The following is a 13977-nucleotide window of genomic DNA, read 5'->3' as shown; positions in this document are numbered from 1 at the left end:
TTTACCACTGTAAAACACTAAATTCTCACTCTATCTTTGATCAATGAACCAATTCCACCTGTAAATGAGTAAGTTTACATCCAAATTATTTTTTTGATAACCCTTGTCTTTTTTTTATGTTGCCCCTAGGTGTGAGTGCGAATGGTTAGTCCAGTAATAGTCCAACACACACACACGCGCACACACACACACACTCACACACACATATTTAACAGGCAGTTGTTAACTACGGTGTAAGATGCTCTTTCTACATTTGCTCCTTCGTGCTGCCTTTTATTTCATTTTCCTTGTTTCCATCCTTCTTCCAGCATTCACTCTCCTGGGTCCCTGCCTTCCACTTCCTCCGTCATTATCATCTCCGTCTTACCTCCTTATCTTTCGCTAGCCATCTGTGCCTTCTTATGAAATAATGTATGACTCCATTTTTCATTCATCCAAATATATCTATCATCGCCTATGTGCTGCACTGCACCCTTATCTGTGAAGCGCTTCTCATTGCGCTTCACTCATTCACGACTCGCGCGGTCCCGTCTGAAAACACCACAACACCGGGGAGTGTTTTTTAGCGGGGAGAGCAGTGAAGAGAGCAGTTCGCGAAGCAGTAAAAATCCCTTTAGGGGATTCTCCTGTCATAACAATAGCAGTGCTATCTTAAAATAACAGTAGCATGCGTGGATGGTTTATATAAAGCAATAAAACATGGGAACTTGCCAATGCACAGCACATAAATACAGAATAATTTGCTACCAGGGAGGTCATCGAACGCACCAGCACAAGTACATGTTGTGTTTTTATCATTCATATATTTATGGTGCTGCAAATGGAGTGTAAAAGCAACTTCTACCGATTAGAAATGAATTTGAATTCAGTGGGCTCTCTCCTCTCAGAATACCCTCTTGTTACCAAAGAATTCTTGGCAGCAGGTCAGCGCTTGTCATCACAGAACGTTTCCAGGTGAAAAAACAATCTGGGTTCTACCTCCAAACTCAACATCTGGTTGCTTTTCTGCACCGCTATGCCTCATTCACCGTTCTCGTCGTCATTCCCTAACATAAGCCAGTGCTACTTTGCTTATGCAATGACTCCATTTGCTAGGACAGCTTGGTAAAGTTAATGGCAGTTAACAGTGCGCTGTATTTCATCTCATTCAAGCAGATGCCGAGGTCAGGGCTGCGATTAAACATATTATTTTGTGTTTGCGCAGAATGCTGGAGGATGACCTAAAGATCAGCAGTGATGAGGAGGAGGTCGAGCAACAGGTGAGTTGTCCCTCGTCGGCATTTACCAGCACTGTCCGTCATCTTGGCCTGACGCCATTTGTCTTTCATTCAATTACGACCAGTTCTTCTTTGGGACTGATTTGTTCATCAGTCTCAACATCTGTTTAATTAGTTGAACTGAAAGCATTCATCCACAATTCATTTTAATTTCCTTTCTCATGTCATCGGTTGACTCATGCATACCTTTGCAATCAGCGTTTTAATTCGCTAACATTTACGAGTATTGGCTGCGCAGTGTCAAGTATGCCCTTGGATTTCTCTCCTTTCATCCAGAGGTCACTGATGTTAAACAAGATGGCCTGGCCCATAATCTCTGATTATAAAATTTATTAATGGGGTTCAGATTCTGAAATTCTTCCACACCATATTCCACCAACCATGCCATAATGGCCATCACTGGGACAAAGTCATGCTTGGACAGAAAAATACCTTTTTCTAACTTGTTACCACAAAGTTGGAGGAATTGTTTTGGACAGGCACAAAATATAGTGCTTACCCTGATGGATTCTTTAATAAATCACTAATCACTTTTGTTTCGACAATGTATGTATCTGTGTGCATTTTAACAAGTCAAGTTATGGCAGTTATAAAACGTGTTAGACTACATTTGCACCTTAAAAGGATTAAAACGCAAGTGGTAGATTGTGCATTCTTGTGACAAAGATTGAATGTGCAAATTATAATATGTTGTGCTTACACAGTGACATAGTGGAACAATGTCACAATTGACCCAGGCACACGGGTCAAAAGATGAGGGTCAAAGAAAAAGTCAGATTTGTATTCATGCAGATAAATAAAAGGCTCAGGCGCTCATTTGTGGAGTCTGGATGTTCTCCCTCCGCTCTCCATTAATACACCTCCGGCTTCTTTGACACAGGTCGTGATAAATGTCATTTTTAGTTGAGTTATTTTAGGGTCTTGCACATTAATTCAAAAATAACCTGCCGTAACACAAAAATTAAGCTGATTATGTATGAGAAGTGTCATAAAGGCGCCGTCTGCGCTAATCATGATCTTTGCGCACTCACGATGCCAGTGGGGGGGCTCAAGCCTCTGTCCCTCCCCACTCACATCAGTGCTTGTCAGAGTCCATGAAATGCTAATGAACCTATACCAATTCCTCTCATTCTTTTTTAACCCTCACACTGATTGAATAATTATGGGATGATGGAGACTATAATTCTAAATGCAGGCAGGTTGTATTTAGTGGTTTTACTTTTTGTAATCATGTTGAAAGTGGATCTTTTAATTATAGATTTGTGGCAAGGGGCTTCCCAATCATGTCATCCATAAATGCTTGATTACAGTGGAGCTCAAGTGCACTTAAGACGTTTTAATGAGCATTCTTGCGCCGCATTTGTTAAAATAGTTTGGCCCAATGTATATAACTCAGGAGGTTGCCTACCATAGGTTTTATCAAGCCGTGAGTCAATGCTGTTGGGAAGATTGAATGGTATTTTTATTTTCTGAACTCGAGGTGTTTGATAGATCTCCTCCCACTTTGCAGCTTCACATATAACCCACCGACATTATATGCAAAGCACTTCCTGGCTCACCCTGAGAAATAAAGTGAATATCTCCAAAGTTGTTGAACTATTGCTTTAAGCCTGCAGCGTGACAGTGCAAGATGGATATGGAAAGAATAAACAGAATAGAAGGTAAAAAGAGGAACCGGAGAGACAAAGACGGAGCAGACATACCGATAACAGAGCAGACAGGAGGAGATGAAGAGAGGGAAGGATGCTAAGACGCGAGAGAGAGGCTGACATGAATCCAATGGCATTTTTCTGTGCATGCACTTAATAGGCTTATAGCAAATGAGTGCATGGTGTATTATCAAGCTTTTATAGCCTGGAGTAAAGCACAACACACATACATTCATAATGAACACAGATGCTTGTGTGTTGTGCAAATGTTGGCAGCCTCTCACACGCAGACACACTGTCATTAGTATTCCGTGGCGCGGCACTGTGAGGGCAGCAGAGGAGTATGATGAATATGTTTTTGCACTGAGCAAAGACACGAAGGAGGGCAGGGAATTGAAAGAAGCAGCGGAGGAAAGAGGGGTTGATAGAAGGAGAGGAGAGCGAGCACGAGCAAAAGAAGAGAAGGAGAGAGGTGTTCCTGGTGACTTTAAAAGCTGAAAGAAAAACACCAACCCAATTACTACCACTGCACGAATGTCCTTTGTCTCGAGCTGCCTGCACATTTCTCTCTGTGATGACAGATCACCTTGGTCAAAGCAAGGTCACACTAAAACGCTCTGGCTTTCTATAAAAGTTGAATTGCAGCTGGTAAAAGTGTCCATGACTCGGGCAAATTCCACATCAAAGCTACCCTGTAATAATAATCATAATTCATTCAGTTTATATGCAAAATAATTAGGAATAGAGCTCACATAGGGTCATGTTGTTTAACGTGATGTGGTGGTTGGGGGTCACTTGTTTTGATAAACCCCTTTCAGCTCATTGTTTTGGTTCTATGGCTCACATGAACCATATTATCACTGTTTCTGATGGTTAAGTAGCACAGTTAATGACTGGAGCAGCAATAAAGCTTTTGTTTACATTTTGAAACTAGCAAGAAATTAGTCTGCTCCCTTTATTCACCTCCCGCTGCTACGAGAACCAACAATTTAACAATATCAGCTTAAATTAATCATTGGATACTATATTGACTTGGACTAACTTGCTAGCTGCAGTGGTGCTTTGGTTCACATAGTTTATTTTTATTCGACCGCTGTGGGATCCATTCACTTTTCAATGACCTATTCAGAGTCAACCTGTGATTGAGTGGCATCCAGTGCAGGATGTGGTCTGCCTTTGGCCTTGAGTCAGCTGGGATAGACCTCAGCTCCTGCCGAAACTGGTTACAGGATAAGTGCTATAGAAATTGATGGATTGGACTGGAAAGAAAATAGTCCCTAAAAATGTTTTTTGTGGTCTACAGTTTTGGTGGACCAGCTCGACCAATGGTCTGATTTTGTGTCAACCTGGGTTCAGTGCTGATGTCACTGTAAAAAGCCGAGCTGTCTGTGAATTAAACTATCATTTGATGTGTTATCATTTGAAGGTATGATGTTGTCTTTTTCTTTAGAAGAAAAAAATGCACGTTTTTGCTGGTTTTGTATTTAATATATTTTTCATCATTAGAAAAGCATTTTGTGTGTGCCAATGCCACCCAATGTAAATACATGTCACAAGAGCCAATGATATAGACTTGCGCCTTGAGAAGAATTTTGAAATGGAGATGCGTGCGTCTTTAGTTTAATTTTGAAGGAGGGATAACTTTATAAAAGATTCTCGAACCAAGCTTGATGATCAGCTCATACTACAGCAAACATGAGTAACCAACGAGTTCATTGGGTTGAAGTTCAAATAGCCTGTAAAAATGACTTGCTGGGCCTCAAAAAAGGTGTTCCTTTTCTTGGTAGATTATAGGCAAGAAATATCAACCACTACTATTGCTTAAGTCTGAGACCAACACCAGCCCTTTGTTTTGATTACCTTATTCACAGCTATCATTTTGACAAAAAGAAAAGATGGGACAATTATTAGAGTTGCATTGCATTTAATTTGTGAGGTATATTTTCTGGAAAAATGCACCTTGATAATCACATAAAACATTTCAGGTGATGCAAGACTGCAGAAGATTTTTTAAACTTTAGTGCAATAACAAATCAAAGGAGTAACCCTGAATTTTCATGCAGGTCCGAGCCTCATTGTGCCTACTTGGGGTTTTGTTTCATCTCTCTTCGCCATGCTAGGCGTGCTGGTGTCTGAAGGTGCGGTCTAGCGCACCTGACATATTGGTAGCAGAAAGTATTCAAAATTTCACACCATATTTGAGTTTTGGCACACGTAATCTAACGCGATGTTAGTCAATTTTATCCTGGCACGTTCTGACAGATTCTGCGCTCCGCAGACATGTGCGGCAGCACAGTAGGTGCCATATACCATTCATAAATATGATGACGTGTGTCAAACCCTCTGAATGGGAGTGGTGAGATTCCCATAATTTCCCTGGCCAACTTGGAAAATAATGTTCAAATACAGCACCTTAACCAGGGTAACATTTATTATGACATTGGCATTCTCCTCTGTCATCTGTCATGCATAGCTGAATACTCATTGCAGCAGTTAGCTTGACTTTTTTTCCCTAACAGTGTACACAAAATAAATATAGAAACAAACGGGTATCAAAGGCATTTCTTTTAACTGAGGTACTCAAATTACTCAAGGACCTGTATCTATCTATCTATCTATCTATCTATCTATCTATCTATCTATCTATCTATCTATCTATCTATCTATCTATCTATCTATCTATCTATCTATCTATTTTATTTGTTTGTTTGTTTGTTTGTTTGTTTGTTTGTTTGTTTATTTATCGCTGAAGATGCTGATTGGCAAGAAAAATATCCCGAGTATCTCCATCGTCTCTCTGAAACCACCAATTCCCCTGTTGGAATTTTCCACATTTTCCACTTGTCGTGAGCCTGCCATGGGGGAGCAATCGCACGCTTCATTCACCGCAAGTCTGGTGTTGTGGTGTTGCACCGTGGCGGTACATACACAATGAAAGGGTTGGTTATGGTTTACAGAATTTGTGTCTATGCTTTTGCTGTAATTTAGATTTACAATTTTTGAGTTCTTTCGTTGTGTTCCTACTTTAGTAATTGATTTTTTTTTTTTAGATATTAAGGTCCGTTGATGGGGTTTATCAAATATAACGTAGGCATTTACACTGCGGTTGCACCCGCAAATATCCATACATATTGGATTTTGATTCCAATCTTCTATTAACCATAATGGAATTGTGCCTCTTGAGAGCAAATATCTGCAGTAGACTGACTTGTCATCCATGCCACAGCCATGTTTAGTAGATTAAGTGAATAATTGCAGCCCGTGTTGTTCTTTAAAGCCCTGCGGGATATATTCCCACACAGATCCTCTTCATGAACCCTGCAAATCTCCCCGAGCCACAGAGCTGACAAGCTTTATTATTCAAGACTGTAGCTCAACTTCAAGCTATCAAAACCACAAAACCACCGGTGCCGTTAATCACCTCATTCCTTGAGAGACAGAAAAGGGGCTAACTATGAATTTATTTTAATTAAAAAATGGAGATGAAAAAATTGTAAAACTGAATCAACTAATTTTGTTTTGTTATTGTAATTGAAGCAGCCATGTACAAAATTGACTAATGGAGATGATGTAGCTTTATGAAGGAAAAGTTTAACTGAAACATTTGATGATTATTTCACTCAAATTATGTGTACTATTACTGTATTATTAATTTACCTGATTGCACTTGGTAAATTTGAGTCTATTTTTATTTTAAAAGCAATTACTTGACAATCATTCATTCATCCGTCTTTCAAACCGCTCAAGTTTTTTTTTGTGTGCAAATCACTTCAACACAAGTGTTTAAGTCAATGTTTCAATCACACAAACCCACACACACGCACACACACACACACACACACACACACACACAAGCTCCTAGGGACATTCTCTCATGTGCTCAAGTCAGAGAAGACGCGCTGCTGTGCATGTTTTGAGCTACGCAGATTCTCGCCTCACCTTCAGTGTGCCACTTATCCACATTCATGAAATGTACACACTGAGTGGAGTGACCTTGACATCATTGCATGACCCTGACAAATCTGTCAGTGTGTGCCATTCTCTCCTAGACTTAAGCGTCTTTTGTTTTCCATGCTCCAGAGGCTGTAGCGCCTCTTGATGGCAAACCATCATATTGCACGTTTTGAGTCATTTCACAGCCGCTGACAGCGAGTGATGACTATCACCGGCCGGCATGGCTGATTTGTGCTGACATGCGGACGGAAAGGGCAGAGATGGCACACCTCAGGTTCCATTTTTGCTCACCAAATGCCCAACGGCTGCATCTGTATCTCTATTACATTACAATGATGGCTGGACGTCGACGTTATATCATTAATTGGCAAAATGATGAGTCACCGTGGACTTTTTCCGTGAATACCGTGAATTTCCATATGCTGATGGGTTGAAGCGCTGATCACAAACAAGAAAATCATCATAATAATGGGCCATGAGTTATGGATTTCTGGGGGTATTGTGCGTTGCTTGGTAAGCTTGTCAACTCTCAGTTTCCACAGTCTCCTAAGCATTCCGTTATGAGAACTGTATACAGATGAAATTGCTTGTATTGGATTTATTAAAAAGAGAATGCAAAAACACGCTCCTTCAAAGTAGGCTGTTGATGAGCTGCGTACGTCAGTAGCGATAACCCCGGATCCGCAACCCAAGTTATTTCACAATCACATTGTGGGAGAACATGCCCTCTAGTACACAGCTCCAAGCTTTCATAAAGTATATGTCATTCTACACTTTGGTAAATCCATGCATGCTAATATTGATATGCTATTAACATGCAGAGCATTTTAACATGCATGTCTGCGTTTGCTGACAGGTATCCGACAAGCCCAAAGCCCGAACGACAGCCCTGAGGTAGGACACACACACTCTGTTTTCAGTAATGTTACATCGCATTCACTTTTTACAAGTAGGAGTGTTTCAAGGTTATTGTGCACATAATCGCCATCAGGCAATCTGGAACCACAGTGCCTGTAATTATCTGAAACATCTGCAATGCCGTGTGCTCTGCGAACTTCAGTCACCAACACAAACATTCCTCACAAGGCAGCAGGTGTCACTATTTGTTGGTTCATGCATAAACCACTGCACATCTGTCTGCATGTACCCCATTAGTTAGTGTGAAGGTGTAACCTTCACACTATTGTTATTCCTGTACTTTATTATTAGTGTGAAGGTGAAACCTTCACACTATTGTTATTGTTGTCCTTTATTAGTGTGAAGGTGTAACCTTCACACTATTGTTATTCCTGTACTTTATTAGTGTGAAGGTGAAACCTTCACACTATTGTTATTGTTGTCCTTTATTATTATTATTCTACTTATTCCGCTCACTTTTTCGCTGATTAACTACTTCCACATACTTCAACCGATTCACTCCATTCCACTTTTCACTTATTCCAAATATTCATGACACCATTGCTTACATTTTTCTTGTTCCAAAAATTTTCCGTTTTCACAAAATTCCCAAATTTCCGGCAATTTTTTCCCCATTCATTCTTAATGGCAGATTCAACATTTCACATTTACGTTGTTCCAGTTTGAAATTCACATCATTCAACACATTCAAATCACATTGGGGACATTCCCAAACTTGCCAAATTCAAAATTTTCACGTTTTCATCTTTTATTTTGAAATTCACACCCAATTCACCAATATTTCCTTTTTCCCTTCTCATTTCTACATTTTTCAACCCATTCAACCCATTCCAACTTTCAACTGTTCATCCTTTTTCTACCTATTCCACAACTTCCCACTTACCAAAAACTTCACATCTTTTATTTTGAAATTCACACCCAATTCCTTTTTCCCTTCTCATTTCTACATTTTTCAACCAATTCAACCCATTCCAACTTTCAACTGTTCATCATTTTTCTACCTATTCCACAACTTCTCACTTACCAAAAACTTCACATCTTTTATTTTGAAATTCACACCCAATTCCTTTTTCCTTTCTCATTTCTACATTTTTCAACCGATTCAACCCATTCCAACTTTCAACTGTTCATCATTTTCTACCTATTCCACAACTTCCCACTTACCAAAAACTTCACATCTTTTATTTTGAAATTCACACCCAATTCCTTTTTCCCTTCTCATTTCTACATTTTTCAACCGATTCAACCCATTCCAACTTTCAACTGTTCATCATTTTTCTACCTATTCCAACACTTCCGAAAAACTTCACATCTTTTATTTTGAAATTCATACCCAATTCCTTTTTCCCTTCTCATTTCTACATTTTTCAACCGATTCAACCCATTCCAACTTTCAACTGTTCATCATTTTTCTACCTATTCCACAACTTCCCAAAAACTTCACATCTTTTATTTTGAAATTCACACCCAATTCCTTTTTCCCTTCTCATTTCTACATTTTTCAACCGATTCAACCCATTCCAACTTTCAACTGTTCATCATTTTTCTACCTATTCCACAACTTACCAAAAACTTCACATCTTTTATTTTGAAATTCACACCCAATTCCTTTTTCCCTTCTCATTTCTACATTTTTCAACCGATTCAACCCATTCCAACTTTCAACTGTTCATCATTTTTCTACCTATTCCAACACTTCCCAAAAACTTCACATCTTTTATTTTGAAATTCACACCCAATTCCTTTTTCCCTTCTCATTTCTACATTTTTCAACCGATTCAACCCATTCCAACTTTCAACTGTTCATTATCTTTCTACCTATTCCACAACTCACCAAAAACTTCACATCTTTTATTTTGAAATTCACACCCAATTCCTTTTTCCCATCTCATTTCTACATTTTTCAACCGATTCAACCCATTCCAACTTTCAACTGTTCATCATTTTTCTACCTATTCCACAACTTACCAAAAACTTCACATCTTTTATTTTGAAATTCACACCCAATTCCTTTTTCCCTTCTCATTTCTACATTTTTCAACCGATTCAACCCATTCCAACTTTCAACTGTTCATTATCTTTCTACCTATTCCACAACTTACCAAAAACTTCACATCTTTTATTTTGAAATTCACACCCAATTCCTTTTTCCCTTCTCATTTCTACATTTTTCAACCGATTCAACCCATTCCAACTTTCAACTGTTCATCATTTTTCTACCTATTCCACAACTTCCCAAAAACTTCACATCTTTTATTTTGAAATTCACACCCAATTCCTTTTTCCCTTCTCATTTCTACATTTTTCAACCGATTCAACTTGTTTCAACATCATTCTTCTTCACCTTCACACGCAATTTCTTCAGGAATTGCAAATTCTAGTTATTATTATTATACTACATCTTCCGCTCACTTTTTTGAAGCTTAACTACTTCCACATACTTCAACCGATTCACTCCATTCCACTTTTCACTTATTCCAAATATTCATGACACCATTGCTTACATTTTTCTTGTTCCAAAAATTTTCCGTTTTCACAAAATTCACCGATTTCCGGCAATTTTTTCCCCATTCATTCTTAATGGCAGATTCAACATTTCACATTTACGTTGTTCCAGTTTGAAATTCACATCATTCAACACATTCAAATCACATTGGGGACATTCCCAAACTTGCCAAATTCAACATTTTCACGTTTTCAGCTTTTATTTTGAAATTCACACCCAATTCACCAATATTTCTTTTTTCCCTTCTCATTTCTACATTTTTCAACCCATTCAACCCATTCCAACTTTCAACTGTTCATTATCTTTCTACCTATTCCACAACTTCCCAAAAACTTCACATCTTTTATTTTGAAATTCACACCCAATTCCTTTTTCCCTTCTCATTTCTACATTTTTCAACCGATTCAACCCATTCCAACTTTCAACTTTTCATCATTTTTCTACCTATTCCACAACTTCCCAAAAACTTCACATCTTTTATTTTGAAATTCACACCCAATTCCTTTTTCCCTTCTCATTTCTACATTTTTCAACCGATTCAACCCATTCCAACTTTCAACTGTTCATTATCTTTCTACCTATTCCACAACTTACCAAAAACTTCATCTTTTATTTTGAAATTCACACCCAATTCCTTTTTCACTTCTCATTTCTACATTTTTCAACCGATTCAACTTGTTTCAACATCATTCTTCTTCACCTTCACACGCAATTTCTTCAGGAATTGCAAATTCTAGTTATTATTATTATACTACATCTTCCGCTCACTTTTTCGCTGATTAACTACTTCCACATACTTCAACCGATTCACTCCATTCCACTTTTCACTTATTCCAAATATTCATGACACCATTGCTTACATTTTTTTTGTTCCACAAATTTTCCGTTTTCACAGAATTCCCAAATTTCCGGCAATTTTTTCCCCATTCATTCTTAATGGCAGATTCAACATTTCACATTTACGTTGTTCCAGATTGAAATTCACATAATTCAACACATTCAAATCACATTGGGGACATTCCCAAACTTGCCAAATTCAAAATTTTCACGTTTCATCTTTTATTTTGAAATTCACACCCAATTCACCAATATTTCCTTTTTCCCTTCTCATTTCTACATTTTTCAACCCATTCAACCCATTCCAACTTTCAACTGTTCATTATTTTTCTACCTATTCCACAACTTCCCAAAAACTTCACATCTTTTATTTTGAAATTCACACCCAATTCCTTTTTCCCTTCTCATTTCTACATTTTTCAACCGATTCAACCCATTCCAACTTTCAACTGTTCATCATTTTTCTACCTATTCCACAATTTACCAAAAACTTCACATCTTTTATTTTGAAATTCACACCCAATTCCTTTTTCCCTTCTCATTTCTACATTTTTCAACCGATTCAACCCATTCCAACTTTCAACTGTTCATCATTTTTCTACCTATTCCACAACTTACCAAAAACTTCACATCTTTTATTTTGAAATTCACACCCAATTCCTTTTTCCCTTCTCAATTCTACATTTTTCAACCGATTCAACCCATTCCAACTTTCAACTGTTCATCATTTTTCTACCTATTCCACAACTTCCCAAAAACTTCACATCTTTTATTTTGAAATTCACACCCAATTCCTTTTTCCCTTCTCATTTCTACATTTTTCAACCCATTCAACCCATTCCAACTTTCAACTGTTCATTATCTTTCTACCTATTCCACAACTTACCAAAAACTTCACATCTTTTATTTTGAAATTCACACCCAATTCCTTTTTCCCTTCTCATTTCTACATTTTTCAACCGATTCAACCCATTCCAACTTTCAACTGTTCATCATTTTTCTACCTATTCCACAACTTACCAAAAACTTCACATCTTTTATTTTGAAATTCACACCCAATTCCTTTTTCCCTTCTCATTTCTACATTTTTCAACCGATTCAACCCATTCCAACTTTCAACTGTTCATCATTTTTCTACCTATTCCACAACTTACCAAAAACTTCACATCTTTTATTTTGAAATTCACACCCAATTCCTTTTTCCCTTCTCAATTCTACATTTTTCAACCGATTCAACCCATTCCAACTTTCAACTGTTCATCATTTTTCTACCTATTCCACAACTTCCCAAAACTTCACATCTTTTATTTTGAAATTCACACCCAATTCCTTTTTCCCTTCTCATTTCTACATTTTTCAACCCATTCAACCCATTCCAACTTTCAACTGTTCATTATCTTTCTACCTATTCCACAACTTACCAAAAACTTCACATCTTTTATTTTGAAATTCACACCCAATTCCTTTTTCCCTTCTCATTTCTACATTTTTCAACCGATTCAACCCATTCCAACTTTCAACTGTTCATCATTTTTCTACCTATTCCACAACTTCCCAAAAACTTCACATCTTTTATTTTGAAATTCACACCCAATTCCTTTTTTCCCTTCTCATTTCTACATTTTTCAACCGATTCAACCCATTCCAACTTTCAACTGTTCATTATCTTTCTACCTATTCCACAACTTACCAAAAACTTCACATCTTTTATTTTGAAATTCACACCCAATTCCTTTTTCCCTTCTCATTTCTACATTTTTCAACCGATTCAACCCATTCCAACTTTCAACTGTTCATCATTTTTCTACCTATTCCACAACTTCCCAAAAACTTCACATCTTTTATTTTGAAATTCACACCCAATTCCTTTTTCCCTTCTCATTTCTACATTTTTCAACCGATTCAACCCATTCCAACTTTCAACTGTTCATTATCTTTCTACCTATTCCACAACTTACCAAAAACTTCATCTTTTATTTTGAAATTCACACCCAATTCCTTTTTCCCTTCTCATTTCTACATTTTTCAACCGATTCAACTTGTTTCAACATCATTCTTCTTCACCTTCACACGCAATTTCTGCAGGAATTGCAATTCTAGTTTCTGTTGCTATTTGGATTTTCGTCGGTTTCATTATTGTCTGAATGCCTTTGACTATAATGAACTCTTAAACACTTTCCGCTCTACTTCACTCGTTAGAGTACCTCGAAGAGTCGTTCAGTTCATGTTAAGCACATGTCATTAGTTTCATGGAACTCATTGGTGTAACAAAAAAATTGGTGTAACTAAAAAAAATATATATATATAATCAAAGGATTTCCTTTTTAATTATATGACTTATACCTTATCCTCCAGTATCCCTGTAACTCTGTAAGCAGCAAATGTTTGGCCAGTATTGAACTTTTTTTTTCATCATCGTATTGGCACTAAGACTACAGTCTGCAGTGCATTGGCATTAGTTTTTGTCATATGTGTTTTGATATAGATGTGTATATTTTGGTATGACTCAAGATTGATTTAAAAATAATTTCATCTATTATAGATTATACATAGATAGATTAATGTGCTTAGAGAAATGCATTCTGCCTGACATTAAAAAGTCAAGCACCAATTGTGGTGCATAAGAATGTCAAAATCTTTCACAAATTAGGCTTGTGTTCTCTGTCTGCGTGAGTGTTAATGTGTGTGCACATATGCACGTGTCTATAAGCGTGTGCGATAAAAAGAGAATGTGCCATGTTTCTGTGTGTGCCCCAGGCCATGTGTTACTTTTGCTGCTGCTAATGAGCCCGAGCAGAGCGGGCATACACACAGACATGTATCCACAGGGATGCTG

The 13977-nt window shown here is 37.6% G+C and overlaps 1 protein-coding gene across 3 annotated transcripts in view; it reads left to right on the top strand.

The window, feature by feature from the left end:
- aff2 (AF4/FMR2 family, member 2) overlaps positions 1-13977 on the top strand; it is a 121118-nt gene that overhangs the window by 78837 nt on the left and 28304 nt on the right. For all 3 annotated transcript variants that reach the window (XM_037261003.1, XM_037261002.1, XM_037261001.1), the window contains 2 exons: positions 1205-1259; positions 7737-7774. In XM_037261003.1, coding sequence (XP_037116898.1) covers positions 1205-1259; positions 7737-7774 — 93 coding nt within the window. The remainder of the gene's footprint in view (positions 1-1204; positions 1260-7736; positions 7775-13977) is intronic.

This window comes from Syngnathus acus, chromosome 10 (assembly GCF_901709675.1).
Source record: "Syngnathus acus chromosome 10, fSynAcu1.2, whole genome shotgun sequence".
Classification (NCBI taxonomy): Eukaryota; Metazoa; Chordata; class Actinopteri; order Syngnathiformes; family Syngnathidae; genus Syngnathus; species Syngnathus acus.
This window is presented reverse-complemented; position numbering and strand designations above follow the sequence as displayed.